Genomic DNA, 17,549 nt, shown 5'->3' with positions numbered 1-17,549 from the left:
TTGCCTCAAAGAACTCAATCAAGTTTGTGAGACACGACCTCCCCTTCACAAAACCATGCTGGCTATCGCTAATAAGCCTATTCTCTTCCAGATGTGAGTATATCCTGTCCCTAAGAATCTCCAGTAATTTCCCCACTACTGATGTAAGGCTTACAGGCCTATAATTTCCTGGATTGTCTCTTCTGCCCTTCTTAAACAGAGGAACAATGTTAGCTACCCTCCAATCCTCTGGTACCCTCACCCATGGCTAAAGAAGATACAAAGATTTGGGTCAAGGGCTCAGCAATTTCTTCCCTCGCCTCTCTCAGTATTCTGGGATAGATCTGAAGCAGAGGTTTTCTCGCAGAAGCTAAGTATTGAGCTGAACAGCTAAGTAAGAAGACTCGCAAAAGACAGTATGCTGATTAAGGATGTTCTTTATTGACCAACACGTGCCGGGAGAAAGGCAGCCGGACACACCAACTCCTTTCTGAAGTTTACAATGCAACGGCAAAACGGTTATACATTTTCAAAGCTTCAATTGTCCCGCTTACCCTGTCATCCTAACTGGATGCTCCAATCGCATCGGTGCACATTATTTACCGTGGCCAATCACATCCCACCTTCCAGCAGAATTAGGAATTCATTGGTCTATACGACCCGGAAGTTCCTACTCGCTGTTACTAAGCAACCTCGCTTACATAAATCTGTGAGGTTTAAAAGTTGCTTTCCCACCACAAGCCACAGAGTTGAAAAGGTGAAGTTCCCACTGTCTCATTCTGCCTTATTATCAGTAGGAATTGAATACTTGATATACATTGTGAATACATCTATTCACTGTCTAAAGTATGAGAATGTGCATGGTCCTTGACTTTCTTCTGATAATGCAACTGTATTCTGTGGTTTATTGTTCCCAAAGAATGTGGTCTGTCTGGTTTAACTCTCTTCCCATTATGCTCCAGGGCAGCTTGCATTTTGGCCAAGGTGTACATACATTCAAAAATACTTGTTTAATTCTAAAATACATGTTTAATTTCTATAGCAGTAGTTATGGAGTGCCTATGCAAGTAGTACCTTTGTGTAACCTAAGTATAAGGCATATTGTGGTCCTTAGCCTAAGTTAATCTCTCCTGTTTAGTAACTTGACTAGTTTTTAAATCCCAGGATTTTCTGAATTTCTCTAACAGGTCCTATCTGGTCCTGGGGACTTAATATTTATCAAAACCTCCAATACTTCTCCTCCCTTTTTATATCAACATGGGGGCTGAAGGGTGGATCAATAGATTTGCTGATGACACCAAAATTGGAGGAGTAATGGATGAGGTGGAGGGCTGTTGTAGGCTGCAAAGAGACATTGATAGGATGCAGAGCTGGGCTGAAAAATGGCAAATAGAGTTTAACCCTGATAAATGCGAGGTGATTCATTTTGGTAGGACAAATTTGAATGTGGATTACAGGGTCAAAGGTAGGGTTCTGAAGAATGTGGAGGAACAGAGAGATCTTGGGGTTCATATCCACAGATCTCTGAAGGTTGCCACTCAAGTGGATAGAGCCGTGAAGAAGGCCTATAGTGTGTTAGCGTTCATTAACAGGGGGTTTGAGTTTAAGAGCCGTGGGGTTATGCTGCAACTGTATAGGACCTTGGTGAGACCACATTTGGAATATTGCGTGCAGTTCTGGTCACCTCACTATAAGAAGGATGTGGAGACACTGGAAAAAGTGCAAAGGAGATTTACCAGGATACTGCCTGGTTTGGACGGTAGGTCTTATGAGGAAAGGTTGAGGGAACTTGGGCATTTCTCTTTGGAGCGGAGGAGGTTGAGAGGAGACTTGATAGAGGTTTATAAGATGATGAAGGGGATAGATAGAGTGAACGTTCAAAGACCATTTCCTCGGGTGAATGGAGCGGTAACTAGGGGACATAACTATAGGGTTCATGGTGGGAGATATAGGAAGGATGTCCGAGGTAGGTTTTTTACTCAGAGAATGGTTGGGGTGTGGAATGGACTGCCTGCAGGGATAGTGGAGTCAGAAACTTTAGGGACATTTAAGAAGCTATTGGATAGGCACATGGAGCACTTCGGGATGACAGGGAGGAAATAGCTTGATCTGGGTTTCAGACAAAGCTCGGCACAACATCGTGGGCCGAAGGGCCTGTTCTGTGCTGTACTGTTCTATGTTCTATGATCTGGAATGTCAACATTCTTCTTTCTACACTCACTGTCCACCACGTCCTTCTCCTTTGTGAACACTGATGCAAAATACTCATTAAGGACCTCACCCACCTCACCTGGCTCCACACACAAATACCCTCCACTGTTCTTGAGTGGACCCACCCTTTCCTTAGCTACTCTCTTCCTCCTTGTATATGCATAAAAAGCCTTGTGATTATCCTTAATCCTGCCTGCCAAGGACATTTCATGGCCTCTCTTTGCCTTCCTAAGTCTCTGTTTAAGCTCTTTCCTGCTATCTTTGTATTCCTCAAGAGCCTTATCCGTTTTCAATTTTCTGAAGTTTATGTATAATTCCTTTTTCACTAAGCTCACAGTCTCTCTTGTTATCCAGGGTTCCCGAATCTTGCATCTTTATCCTTTATTTTCACAGGCACATACTTGTCCTGAAACCACATATCAGCACAGGCTTGGTGGGCCAAAGGGCCTCTTCCTGTGCTGTCTTGTTCTTTGTTCTTTGTTTGTTGAATATAAATGTCAGTTGATTTCCATAGGTAGAATTTGAAGTATTGACGATAATTTAAAAACATTCAAGCCTGAATAATCATTTCAAAAATGGGGGCGGATGAACTCTGTATTGGGAAGTACTGCTGCAGTATTTTGTGTTTGATTGTGATCCAGCTTGCATCATTTCTGTGGAACATTGTTGAGGCTGAACATGGCCCTGTGAAATGGGGTGATAGTGTCGGTTGTGGATTGTTAAGGAGCACTGTTAAAGCTAAAGTTTATTTATTAGTCACAAGTAAGGCTTACATTAACACTGCAATGATGTTACTGTGAAATTCCCCTAGTTGCCACACTAGGAGCCTGTTCGGGTTAATGCACCTAACCAGCAAGTCTTTCAGAATGTGGGAGGAAACCGGAGCTGAAGGAAACCCACCCAGACACGGGGAGAATGTGCGAACTCCCCGCAGACAGTGGCCCAAGCCGGGAATCGAACCCGGGTCCATGGCGCTGTGAGGCAGCAGTGCTAACCACTGTGCTATTGTGCCGCTCCACTGTTGGTCAGAAGGTTGTGGGCTCCAGTCCATTTCCAGAGACTTGAGTATATAACCCAGGCTGACGTTCCAGTGTGGCACTGTTGGTGCTGGTGTCATCTTGGGTGGTGACATCATGTTGAGGCTCTGTCTAACCCCTCGGGTGATGGTCCCGGTGCAATGATCCCATTGCAATATTTCAGAAGAAGAGCAGGGAAGTTCTCCCCTGGGCCCTGGACAATATTTATCCCTCAACTAGCTAAGAAAATCAGAATATCCTTTCATTATATCATTGCTGTTTGTGGACACTTGTGCACAATTTGGTATGGCGGCATAGTGGTTAGCACTGCTGCCTCACAGCGCCAGGGACCCGGGTTCAATTCCCGGCTTAGAAATCATAGAAACCCTACAGTGCAGAAGGAGGCCATTTGGCCCATCGAGTCTGCACCGACAACAATCCCACCCAGGCCCTATACCCGTAACCCCACATATTTAACCTGCTAATCCCTCTAACCTACACATCCCGGGACATTAAGGGGCAACTTAGCATGGCCAATCAACCTAACCCGCACATCTTTGGACTGTGGGAGGAAACCGGAACACCCTGAGGAAACCCACGCAAACACGGGGGAGAATGTGCAAACTCCACACAGACAGTGACCCAAGGCCGGAATTGAACCCGGGTCCCTGGCGCTGTGAGGCAGCAGTGCTAACCACTGTGCCACCGTGCCACCCTGGCTTGGGTCACTGTCCGTGCGTAGTCTGTCAATTCTCCCCGTGTCTGCATGGGTATCCTCCGGGTGCTCCAGTTTCCTCCCACAGTCTAAAGACGTGCTGGTTAGGTGCTAAATTCTCCCTCAGTGTAACCCGAACAGGCGCCGGAGTGTGGTGACTAGGGGATTTTCACAGTAACTTCATTGCAGTGTTAATGTAAGCCTACTTGTGACACTAATAAATAAACTTTAATATATTTTTATAATATGACAGTGACTATCCTTCATAGACTGCGACACAGTCTGGGGCTGCCATGAAGCAGTGAAAGGTGCTATACCAATAAAAGTCTTCTTCCATTCAAACTCCTCATGGGCCCCAAATCTATAATATTTCTGATAATTTGAGTTGTTGCGTCATGGAAACACTGTGGGTGCTTTTATCGTGTAAACCGATCCGTGAGCGAATGTTTAAATCAAGTAAAAAGAACAAATGTCACAACAGATAGGCGGCAAGCGAATTGTGATGCAACGAAACATCAAGGTGAATCATCAGCTGCTGATTGTTCATGTGGGAGTGAAAATGTTTCACGCTGTGCTAGTTAAAGCTCTAGATTGATGCCAGTAATGTCAGAGAGCTGGTGCCATGCTTTAGAGCACTGCTGATACATTGTGCCATGGGTAGGAAGGTGGGGGAGTTGGCCCCCACAACCCCCACTCTGTCTCTGATCTCAATTATATTCCCACAGGGATGCGTAAAGATGAAGAACAGGTCATCTGGGGGTCACTGGGTTATTCATTCTGTTATAGTTTGAGACAGAAGCATCATAGCTGGTGGCCGTAAGCAGCAGGCTTTCTGTACACCTTCTCAGTCGGGGAGCCTGAAGAAAACAAAATCTCACAGTGCTGCCTCACAGCGCCTGGGACCTGGATTCAGTTCTGGCCTCGGGTGTCTGTGCGCAGTCTGCACATTCTCCCTGTGTCTGCGTGGGTTTCCTCCGGGTGCTCCGGTTTCCTCCCACCCTCCAAAAGATTTTCAAAGAATCATAGAATTTCATAGAAAAGATGTGCGGGCTAGGTTGATTGGCCATGCTCAATTGCCCCTTAGTGTCAGGGGGATTAGCTAGGGTAAATATGTGGGGTTACAGGGATAGGGTCTGGGTGGGATTGTGGACTTGATGGGCCAAATGGCCTCCTTCTGCACTGTAGGGATTCTATGATTCTATATTGCATGACATCATAATCAAGGTTGGGTCACAGTGTGAGAAGCAGAGTGCTAAAGTTCAAATTCTACTTTATAAATTCTTTAAGTACCCAAGAAATATAGAACCCAAATGTGCAGCATGAATCTTTCAGATAAAATAAAGGTAGGATTTTTCTGAACATGGACCTAGTTCAGTCAGTCCAATAAAGGATTTGTGTCCTTAATTATAGACAAAATGAACTATTTAATGATTGGTGGCCTTGGGTGACTGTCTGTGTGGAGTTCGGCCATTTTCCCCGTGTCTGCGTGCGTTTCCTCCGGGTGCTCCAGTTTCCTCCCACACTCTAAAGATGTGTGGGTTAGGTGGATTGGCCATGCTCAATTGCCAGGGAGATGAGCATGGTAAATCCGTGAGGTTACGAGGTTAGGGCCTGGGTGGGATTGTTGTTGGTGCAGGCTCGATGGGCCGAATGGCCTCTTTCTGCACTGTAGGGATTCTATGATTCTATGATAGTACCTTTGGAGCAAGGCTAATCATGGTTTATGTTAAATAGGGTGCAATGATTCAAAATAGTGACCTTTACAGAGTGCGCTGGAATGTGTGAGAGAATATTGAGAACAACATTGTTTAAAATCTATAATGGTGGGAAAGGAAGCACCCCAAACTGTTTATTAGGTTGCCTTGTACTGATCTGTCCTCATTCTGAATGCCCAGCATTCTATTTAACACTGAACGGAGGTCTCATGTTCTGTGGGGACAAGTGCTACTAGTTTAGTAATCACGAGGCTCCAAGCAAATGGTTCTAGAGACACAAATTCAAATCCTGCCGAGGCAGTTGGGAAACTTAAATTCAATTAATTTCTCTGTCTGGAATAAAATACTGGTTCCATTAATAATGGTCATGTGACTATTGTCATTAAAACCTCATCTGGTTCACTCGTGCCCTTCAGAAAACCTGCCATCCTTACCTGGTCTGGCCTACACCTGACTGCAATCCCACAGCAATGTGGTTGACTCTGAAATGGCCGAGTGGGCCACTCTCTCTGTTGTGCTGTGGATGTACCAACAAACTACATGGACTGCAGTCCTTCAAGAGAAATTAGGGGCAAGCAATAAATCACAGGGAAGGTAGTGGTGTTGTCGCTGGACTAGTAATCTAGAGACCCAGGATGCTGCTCTGGGGTCCTGTGTTCAAATCCCACCAATGCAGATGGTAAAATTTAAATTCAATAAAAATTTGGAATTAAAAGTCTGATGATGACCATGAAATCATAGTCGATTGTCTTAAAAATCCATCTTGTTCACTAATGTCCTTTAGGGAAGGAAATCTGCTGTCTTTACCTAGCCTGGCCGACACGTGACTCCAGAGCCACAGCGATGTGGTTGACTGTGGTCAGAGTGAAGGGAGATGAGGAGGAATTTCTTCAGCCAGAGGGCGGTGAATCTGTGGAACTCATTGCCACAGAGGGCTATGGAGACCAGGTCATTGAGTGTATTTAAGACAGAGATTGGTTCTTGATCAATAAGGGTAACGGGGAGAAGGCAGGAGAATGGGAATGAGAAGAATCATATCAGCCATGATTGAATGGCGGAGCAGACTCAATGGGCCGAATGGCCTAATTCTGCTCCTATATCTTATGGCCTTAAGGTCACGTAAAAATGCTCTCTCGGTGGGAAAGCAAATTGCGTGGAGGACACAGAGAGTCTGCAGAGAGATTTGGATAGGCTAAGTGAGTGGGCAAAGATCTGGCAGATGGAGTATAACGTTGGTAAGTGTGAGGTTATCCACTTTGGAAGGAATAATAGTAAAATGGACTATTATTTAAACGGTGAAAAATTACAACATGCTACTGTGCAGAGGGACCTGGGGGTCCTTGTGCATGAATCACAAAAACTCAGTTTGCAGGTGCAGCTGAAGGCAAATGGAATGTTGGCCTTTATCGTGAGAGGGATGGAGTATAGAAGCAGGGAGGTCATGCTGCAACTGTACAGGGTGCAGGTGAGGCCGCACCTAGAGTACTGTGTACAATTTTGGTCCCCTTATTTAAGAAAGGATATATTAGCTTTGGAGGGGGTACAGAGAAGGTTCACCAGGTTGATTCCGGAGATGAGGGGGTTAGCTTATGAGGAGAGATTGAGTAGACTGGGCCTGTACTCATTGGAGTTTAGAAGGTTGAGGGGAGATCTTATAGAGACATATAAGATAATGAAGGGGCTAGACAGGGTAGAAGCAGCGAGGTTATTTCCACTTACAATGGAAACAAGAACTAGGGGGCATAGCCTCAAAATGCGGGGGAGTCAATTTAGAATAGAGTTGAGGAGGAACTTCTTCTCCCAGAGGGTAGTGAATCTTTGGAATTCTCTGCCCAATGAAGCAGTAGAGGCTACCTCGTTAAATGTGTTTAAGTCACAGATAGATAGATTTTTAACCATTAAGGGAATTAAGGGTTATGGGGAGCGGGCGGGTAAGTGGAACTGAACCCACTATCAGATCAGCCATGATCTTATTGAATGGCGGAGCAGGCTCGAGGGGCTAGATGGCCGACTCCTGCTCCTATTTCTTATGTTCTTATGTTCACCCAGTTAGGGATGGGCAGCTGGTCCAGCCCGTGATAGCCACATCCCATGAATGAATAAAAACTATGTTGGCTTTGCCAGCATTGCTCACATCCTGAGATCATTTCTTTTAAAATCCCCCCATTACCAAGACTGACACTTGTGACTAAAACAGCCTCCCAAAATATTCCATGACAAAAAGTACAGTAGCAGTTTCTCATTCTAATGCCTCGCTGCATGTCAGTGCTATTTTGTCAACACACATTTAATTTATTGAGGGCAAAAGTTCCTCTTGGCAATCTGTTATTCCCCACTCAGTCTCTTGGCTCCCCTGCACGGTGACCATGGAAACAGGTCAGAAATGCCCTCATGTGCTTTGCCCCACACAACAGTGTAGCGAGATAAGGAACTCATAGTGTGGGAACATGTGGGCATATCATTGGTGAAAGTTCACCACCATACACTGGAGTTACAATGATCGCGGTTGATTTGTGCATTATTAAAATGCTTTGTACACTTTCCACTGGGAACTGGGTAATGGATTGGGTTAGGGAAGCGCGTCGGGATCTACTCAGTACTGATGTACCTCGGCTCTTTACATTGCAACATAGAACATAGGAACAGGATTAGGCCATTTGGCCCCTTGAGCCTGCTCTGCCATTCCATTTCATCATGGCTGATCCTCTATCTCAGTGTCATGCTCCCGTGCTCTCCCTAACCCATTGACACCCTTAAAGTCTAGAAATCTATCTATTTTCTTCATAAGTATATCCAGCGACAGCCTCCACATCCTTCTGTGGTAGAGACTTCCTCCGGTTCACCACCCTCTGAGTGAAGATGTTTCTCCTCATCTCAGCCTCAAAATGGCTGACCCCATATCCTGAGACTGTGACCCCTTGTTCTAGACCCTCCAACCAGAGGAAACAACATCCTTGCATCCAATCTGTCCAGTAGATCACCTCTCATTCTTCTAAATTCCAATGAATACAGGTCCAGTGGACCCAATCTCTCACATAACAACTCTGCCATGCCAGGCATCAGTTTGGTGAACCTTTGTTGCACTTTCTCTATGGCAAGTATATCCTTTAGAACCATTGAATCATACAGTGCAGACATACCTTCAGCGCATCGCGTCTGCATCAACACGTGTGAAACACCTGACCTCCCACCTAATCCCATTTACCAGCAGTTGGCCCCTAGCCCTGATTGTTATGTCATGCCAAGTGCTCATCCAGGTACTTTTTAAAGGGTATGAGGCAACCCGCCTCCACCACCCTCTCAGGCAGCACATTCCAGATTGTCACCACCCTCTGGGTAAAAAAGGTTTTCCTCACATTGCCCCTCACCTTGAACCTCTGTCCCCTCGTGACTGACCCTTCAACTAAGGGGAACAGCTGCTTCTTATCCATTCTGCCCATGCCCCTCATAATCTTGTGCACTTCAATCAGGTCATCCCTTTGTCTTCTCTGTTCCAACGAAAAAAACCCAAGCCTACACTAACCTCTCTTCATAACTTAAATGTTCCATCCCTTTGCACCCCCTCCTGTGCAATCACATCCTTCCTATAATGTGGTGACCACAACTGCACACAGTACTGTAGGAGTGGTGTACCAAAGCCCTGTGCAGTTGCTCTTTTACTCAAATCCTCGTGCAGTGAAGACCAACATACCATTTGTCTTCCTAACTGCTTGCCCTACTACATGCTTACTTTCTGCGACTGGTGTACAAGGACACCCAGGTCCCTTTGCACATCGACATTTCCCAATCTGTCACCATTTAAATAATACTCTGCCATTCTGCTTTTCCTACCAAAGTGGATAACTTCACACATCCACATTCTACTGCATCTGCCATGTATTTGTCCACTCTCTCAACTTCCTAAATTTGGAGGTGATGCAAGTAGGACAGTATGTTGTGAAGTGGACATGAGGAGGCTGCAGAGAGATATCGATAGGTTAAGTGAGTGGGCAAAAGTCTGTCAGATGGAGTATAATGTGGGAAAATGTGAAGTTGTCCACTTTGGTGGGAAGAATGAAAAGAGATGAGGAGAATTTTTCTGAGGGTTGTGCGACTTTGGAACACACTGCCTCAGAAGGCGCTGGAAGTGGGGCCATTGAATATCTTTAAGGCAGAGTTGGATGGATTCCTTTAGACAAGGAAATCAAAGGTTATGAGGGATAGATGGAAATGTGGAATTTAAAAGACCATTAGATCAGCCATGACCTTATTGAATGGCGGAGCAGGCTCGAAGGGCAGAATGGCCTACGTCTGCTTCTATTTCATATGTTTGTATGTTGCTTTGCCCCTTTTATTCCATGAACTATAACTTTGCTCAGTTATGCAGCACTGTATCAAATCACCCTTTTTGGAGTCCGTGTACAGCATTACCCTCATCAGCCCTCTCTGTTACCTCTTCAAAAATTCCACGTCTGTTAAACATAATTTTTCCTCAAGAAGTCCATGCTGGCTTTCCTTAATTAATCCGCGTTGGTCTATTAATTTTGTCTCGAATTATTATTCCTGGAAGTTTCCCCACAACTGAAGTTACACTGAGTGGCCTGTAATTGCTGGGCTTATCATTGCTCTCTTTTGTTGAACAAGGGTGTGATGCAATTCTCCAGTCTCCTGGCATCACCCCTGAGTCTAAAGAAAAGTGAAAAATTCTGGCCTGGGCCTCCGTAATTTCCTATCTCACTTCCCAAGATATCCTTGGATGTATCTCATCCGGTCCTGGCGCCTTATCAACTTTAAGTGCAGGTAGCCTATCCAACACCTCCTCCTTTTCAATTTTAGATTCATCTAGTGCCTGAATTACCTCATCTTTTACCATGGCCTTTGCAAAGTATTAATTGAACACCAAGCTCTACACCACCCCCGCCACCCTGGCCGCCATATGTAAATCCCCTTTTCAGTTCCTACCCCTGCTTTTACCACCATTTTACTATTTATTTATACATCTAGAGACGACTTTCAGATTCTCTTTTTTGCTCGCTGCCAGTCGCTTTTTCATACTTAACTCAAATATAAACCCGCACCTGATCAGCTAAATATTCCACCTCCCAAATATGTTGAAGGAGACACTCTGGAATGTGTTGAGTTTCCCCAATTTGGCATCTCGCCAACAGACCATCGTTGATAAGGAGATCCAAAGGACAGCACGGTGGCACAGTGGTTAGCACTGCTGCCTCACAGCTCCAGGGACCCAGGTTCAATTCCAGCTTTGGGTGACTGTCTGTGTGGAGTTTGCACATAATTGCTGTGTCTGCATGGGTTTCCTCCGGGTGCTCCGGTTTCCTCCCACACTCCAAAGATGTGCATAGGTGGATTAGCCATGCTAAATTGCCCCTTAGTATCTAAAGATCTGCAGGCTAGGTGGATTGGCCATGCTAAATTGCCCCTTAGTGTCCAAACATGTGCAGATTAGATGGATTGGCCATGGTAAATGTACAGGGTTTCAGGGACAGGACAGAGAGGTGGGCCTGGGCGGGATGCTCTTTCGTAGAGTCGGTGCAGACTCAGTGGGTTGAATGGAGGTTTTGCGGTATCATTGTGAAAGTAAATTGGTTTACACTTTGGTAATTACATAGAGAAGGAAGAGTGTGCTGATAAATGAACATAGCGGCCAGAAGATTTTTGTTATGTGTTGGTGCTCGCTAAGTTTTTCATTCTTATTTAATATTTGGTTTGATTTAGTAATTGTTCAGTAAGATCTATAACTGCAATATCCAGAGGTGTCATTACATAGTCCCACAAAACACCCAGTAGTTTTATTTTTAGTATTCCTCACAGTCTACAGAATGAAAACCATGACTAGAATTTTGCCTTAGTGGCAGATTTCCCACTGTGGGGCCAAAAGTGGGAGCCAATCCCGGGGCTGCATTTTGCCAGCAGCAGCCAATTGAGTGATGCTGTCGATTGAGGAGAATGGCCTGCCCCCAAGTGCTGCCAGCCAATCCGAGTGCTGGCACCTAAACAGCCTCAGCAGTGCCACTGCTTAGCGGTGGCCATTGCTGGGACTGCACTGGGAGGATGGGGGTGCATCAATGGCTGTGAGACCTTAAGGCAGGTGAGCAGATGGTGGAGCCGCTCAGTCAGGATCTGGTGATGGGGAGGGGGGAGGGATTGGGGGCAGGGATTGGTGTGGACCAGTGGCACAGTTGCCATGAGAGCCACCAATGCCACCAGGGCAGGCCCTGTGTGGGCCAAAGAGTGGCCCAGAAAGGAGGCCACCCTCAAGTACTACTGGCTCTCCCAATGTGCGTCAAATGACCACACAATCTGAAAGTGGCCCTTAATTGGCCATTTAAGTGGCCCCATGTATTTGGGGCAGCATTTGCACCATTGGCAAAATGGCATGGCAGCAGGAAGGAATTGGGCACACCACCCTCGTGTCATTTTTTCAGCCTTCCCACCTCCCAACCTATTCCAAAGGTGCTGGAAAGTCACGGCCCATGTTCGTCACCAGTGAAACCAGAGTAATGCAATTGTACGAAACCTGATCAATAGAACATGGTGTTCACCTCCCCTACAACCCTGTAGACACTGTATAGAGTTCTCACCATACAATGTGAATATGTGAATAGTATAATTTATTTGCAGGTGGCTCTGCGAATCCGCCCCATCAATGAATCGGAACTTGATGAAGGAGCCTCCATCATTGCACACAAAGTGGATGATCAGGTAATTAGTTTTCCTCTTGCTGAGAATCTCACTGTGGTAAACCACTGTTAGCTTATTACCTGTATATGTGACATGCCCGGACACATCCCTGCCGGCCCTACCCGAGACTCCTCCCCCCCCATGGTCCAGGTATAAAGGCGACTGCTCCCCACCCCCTGCCTCAGTCTGGACCAGTTCATCGGCATGGGTGTGCTCCAAGTCTTTTGCTAATAAAAGCCTATTTGTTCTTGCATACAAACTAGTCTTTGCTTGATTGATGGTGCATCACTCGCCCTCTGTGATCAAGTCGATTTGTATCATCAGTATGCTGCAGATGCCAACTTTATCTGTGAGGTTCCATCAAACGTTAAAATAACATGTTCGACCCCCACTCACTCCATCTCCCCGGTGGAATCACTAAGATCCCAAAAAGAAGAATCATAGAATCCCTACAATGCAGAAGGAGGCCATTCAGTCCATCGAGTCTGCATCAATCACAATCCCATCCAGACCCCTTAGCCCCACATATTTACCCTAGCTAGTACCCCTGACACTAAGGGCCAATCAACCTAACCTGCACATCCTTGGAGTGTGGGAGGAAACCGGAGCACCCGGAGGAAACCCATGCAGACAGGGGGAGAATGTGCAAACTCCACACAGACAGTGAGCCGAGGCTGGAATTGAATCTGGGTCCCTGGTGCTGCGAGGCAGCAGTGTAACCACTCTGCCACTGTGCCGCCCCCAAAATTCACTAGGATTTGCGACTCTGTGGCTGCCTGGAGCAGCCGAAGTAAACATTTCCAACCATAATCGCTGCAAACAGGATTCGAACTATCGAAGAGCTGGCACCCTTTTTCCAACTGAAAAGACACACAAGATTTGGAACTGTGTTTTACACCCAGGGGAATAAAGGAAGTCAACATGTTTGTTGGTTGAATAAAGTCAGCAAGGAGCAGATTGCATTGTTTTTCCAAAAACATAATTTATTCATACAATTTGAAAAGGTTTATTGCCTAACAGCTCAAATTTGACGTTGCATAAAGTGCCAGACAGGCCACTTTCTTTCAGTACAGTGTGAGATGCTTCATTACACTTGCTATTACAGGTTATATTTACAATGGACATTTACGTTACGTCCAACATTCTCTGGTACACACAACCCAAGGGGTTTCCAGTTCCTCGGTATACCATGATGGGTGGGCCTTGGACAGTGACCTTACCCCCCCTGAACCTTTGCAGCAACTGCCTCAAGCTTTAGTGCGTCCGTCAGCACATTAACCTGGACCTCGGAAAGTGCCAGTCTGCAACACCTTGTTCTCAACAGCCCTTTGGTCTTGAAGACCCAGCAAGTTTCAGGATGACCGGAGAGCACAGATTCCTGCTTTACGGAGCTTGCCGGGATGAGCCACTGCATCTCTTTCCAGATCCCTTGCAAAGACACAATTGAGCCTGCACGTTCTCCCCATGTCTGCATGGGTTTCCTCCGGGTGCTCTGGTTTCCTCCCACAGTCTGAAAGACATGCCGGTTAGGTGCATTGGCCATGTTAAATTCTCCCTCAGTGTACCCGAACAGTGGCGACTATGGGATTTTCACAGTAACTTCATTGGGGTGTTAATTTAAGCCTACTTGTGACACTAATAAATAAACTTTAAAACTTTAAACTTTTTAAACTTTAGGAAGGAGGAAATGGTCGACTGTCTCTTCCCCCTCAATGCCATGCAGGTGGGGGGTGAGACTCTGGGGTAGATTTTCCAGTCCTGTCCGCTGTGGGAATTGTCGCGGGCGGGATGGAAAATTTTTGCTGGACCATTTAAAGGTCCATAGACCTCGGGCTGGAATTTCAGACCTTGGGGTGGACCCGACCGGAAAATTCCACTCTCTGAGTGCTCAGGAAGAATCTGGATCTGATAGGAAGGGCCCTTTTCACCCACAGCCAAGCTGCATCTGTTAGAAAGTTCTGTCAAATGATTTTGACAGTCTGCTCAGGGAACGACCTGACGGGATCCACCAGGGCCTTGAGGATTTTATGTATGGACCATTACCTGAAGGACTTGTGGTCAAAGATGTTCTGTATAAACTTTTCCACATGGGACAGGTGGTGCAGTGCTGTCCAACTGACTGGTGCGTTCCGCAGAAAACTCTTTAAAATTTAATTTACGGATGGCTAGGCCAGCATTTTTTGCCTATCCCTAATTGTCCTTGAGAAGGTGGGAGTGAGCCGCCTTCTTGAACCGCTGCAGCCCATGTGGTGTAGGTGCACCTACAGTGCTGTTAGGGAGGGAGATCCAGGATTTTGACCCAGCGACTGTGAAGGAATGGCGATATAATTCCAAGTCAGGATGATGAGTGACTTGGAGGGGAACTTCCAGTAGTGGTGTTCCCAGGTATCTGGTGGGATTCGAACCCGGGTCTCCAGAGCATTACTCTAGATCTCTGGATTACTATTTATTTATTAGTGTCACAAGTAGGCTTACATTAACACTGCAATGAAGTTACTGTGAAAATCCCCTAGTCACCGCACTCCGGCGCCTGTTCGGGTACACTGAGGGAGAATTTAGCATGGTCAATGCACCTAACCAGCATGTCCTTTGGACTGTGGGAGGAAACCCATGCAGACACAGAGAGAATGTGCAGACTCCGCACAGACAGTGGCCCAAGCTGGGAATCGAACCAAGGTCCCTGGCGCTGTGAGGCAGCAGTGCTAGCCACTGTGCCACCTAGTAAAGCAACAATACCAGAGTACCGCCCCGCCACCTCCCCAGATTGTTAAACTACCCATGGCTCTACACTTTTGAATTTGCAATTCTTACTCAGACAGTAGCTTGGACAAGGCCTAATGTGAAGCAACTTATCATAAAGTACTCCTGGTTGGAACAAACGAGAACACATTTAAATGATCTACCTATCTCAAGATCAAGATTGTGATAGCAGATTTAATTGTAATAGATTTAAGTAAAACTGCAGAGGTTCAAGAAGGCAGCACGCCACCGCCTTCTGAAGGGCTGTTAGGGATAGGCATTAACTCCTGGTCTATCCAGTGATGCTCATAGAATCCATAGAATCCCTACAAGTACAGAAGGAGGCTATTTAGCCCATCGGGTCAGTGCCAACTTTCTCCTAGAACATGCCAGCCAGGCCCACCCCTGCTCTATCCATGTAACCCCGCACATTAACCCCACTACTCCCCCTAACCTACACATCTTTGGACACTAAGGGGCAACTTATGGCCAATCCACCTAACCTACACATCTTTGAACACTAAGGGCCCGATTTTACCAAAACTTCGCGATCCGCACCCGATTCCTAGCGGATCGCGCCTTTACCAATGGCCGATTCGGGCGCCGTTCCGGTGTGTGCCCACATCGTCCGGCGCGACGATTTAAATGCATTTGCATGCATTTAAATCGACTTAATGAAGCGCGCGCCCAACTTTACCATCAATTCCCCCTTTACCAGCGTTCGGCCCAATTCACGTCCGCGCCTTTACCAACTGATAACTAAAAGTCCAACTTGTACTTTTATTCAGCAGGGGAACCGCCGAGGCCCACCCTTCGCGGACACCCCCTCTAACCACCCCAGCAGACCCCCCGCCCTCCCGGATCGGACCCCTCTGGGAGGCAGCCCCCCTGCCCCCCCGGATCGGACCCCCCCCCCCCGGGATCGGACCCTTCTGGGAGCCAAGCCCCCCCGGCAGAGCACACCCTAACCGACCTTGATCGTGGTCTCCCTCCACCATCCTTCCCGCTCACCTTCAGTCCTTCAACAGCCTGCAGCACGTTCCTGGGCACTGACTTCGAGCCACGGCTGGAGTGACCGGGCTTCACACAGGCCCGCTGGCGTCTGCCGGAGGAGGGGGGGGGGGGCGGGCCCAGTTGGAACTCTGGTGGGGGGGGGGGGGGGGGTTGGATGAGGAGAGGGGGGGCCCACATCACCCTCTTGGGGGGGGGGGGGTGGGGGGATGGGAGGGGAGGGGGTGTGAATTATCATCCCCTGGGGGGGTGGGAGGAGGTGTGACGTCTCAGCCTCTGGGGGGAGGGGGGGTGGGAGGGGAGGGGCTGTGACGTCTCAGCCTCTGGGGGAAGGGGGTGGGAGGGGAGGGGGTGTGACATCTCATCCTCTGGGTGGTGGGGGGGTGGAGGGGGTGTGACGTATCATCCCATTGTGGGGGTGGAGAGGGGGTGTGACTCTCATCCTCTGGTCGGGGGGGTTCCGCTGCGTGTCTGCGGCCGATCCCTCCTGGCACCATCACTGGTACACTACCAGCCACAGCCATCTCTCCCGCTCTCTCGCACCTGCAGGGAAGAGTAATCTGTGGCTGGTAGTGAACCAGTGATGGTGCCAGGAGGGATCGGCCGCAGACAGGCAGCGGAACCCCCCCCGACCAGAGGATGAGACGTCACACCCTCTCCCCGCCCCCCCCCCCCCCTCCCCAGGGAATGAGATGTCACACCCCCTCCCCCCCCCCCAGGGGATGATAAGTCACACCCCCCCCCCGACCAGAGGATGAATGGCAGAGAGGCTCTCTCCGCTCTCTGTTTTCTTTTGCGCCCGGGCACGTTGTCAGATTTTTTCTGAACTGCGCATGCGCAGTTTGGAGCTCCTATCGTTACGGCGGCGCTAAGCCCCGCCTACTGGAGCGGCGCCGGAAAAAAGCGTATGGGCACGCTGGAGCGCGGCCTCCGGGCTCGGATCTATTTGACGCCCGCACCCGGCACTTAGTCTCTAAATGGTAAAATCGGGCCCTAAGGGACAATTTAGCATGGCCAATGCATCTAACCTGCACGTCTTTGGACTCCCACAAAAGAAACCAAAAACAGATTATGTGGTTGTTCATTCTTTTACTCTTTGGATCTTATGAAGATTTACTGCAGCGTTTGTCTGTAGTAAATTCAAAATGTGGTGAATTGTTTTAATTAAACACTTAAGGCTGTGATGTGATACCATAAATGCAAGTTCCTTGTGTTTAGAGAGCACCTATCTTACATCTGCTTTAATTCCTGCATTTAATACGGCTGTATTTTATTAAAAGTTATTGTGAGCACTCTGGAACTGCTGATGGCGAGATTTCCCTGGTACTGTAGCACCATCTCAATTGTTGGAACCTGTCCATAGATAAACATGATTATAATGAGGTCTTCAAATTGTTGGGTTCGACTCAGTGAAAACTGATGCATAACCCCCTGAAGTATGCAATCTATAATTCATGTTAAACCCAATAAAACTCAAACTTG

At 47.4% G+C, this 17,549-nt stretch overlaps 1 protein-coding gene across 2 annotated transcripts in view; it reads left to right on the top strand.

Annotated features, from left to right (window-relative positions):
* Positions 1-17,549, top strand: part of LOC144510550 (kinesin-like protein KIF19) — a 187,372-nt gene that overhangs the window by 17,658 nt on the left and 152,165 nt on the right. For both annotated transcript variants that reach the window (XM_078240072.1, XM_078240071.1), the window contains exon 2: positions 12,258-12,338. In XM_078240072.1, coding sequence (XP_078096198.1) covers positions 12,258-12,338 — 81 coding nt within the window. The remainder of the gene's footprint in view (positions 1-12,257; positions 12,339-17,549) is intronic.

This window comes from Mustelus asterias, chromosome 23, assembly GCF_964213995.1.
Source record: "Mustelus asterias chromosome 23, sMusAst1.hap1.1, whole genome shotgun sequence".
Taxonomy (NCBI): domain Eukaryota; kingdom Metazoa; phylum Chordata; class Chondrichthyes; order Carcharhiniformes; family Triakidae; genus Mustelus; species Mustelus asterias.
This window is presented reverse-complemented; position numbering and strand designations above follow the sequence as displayed.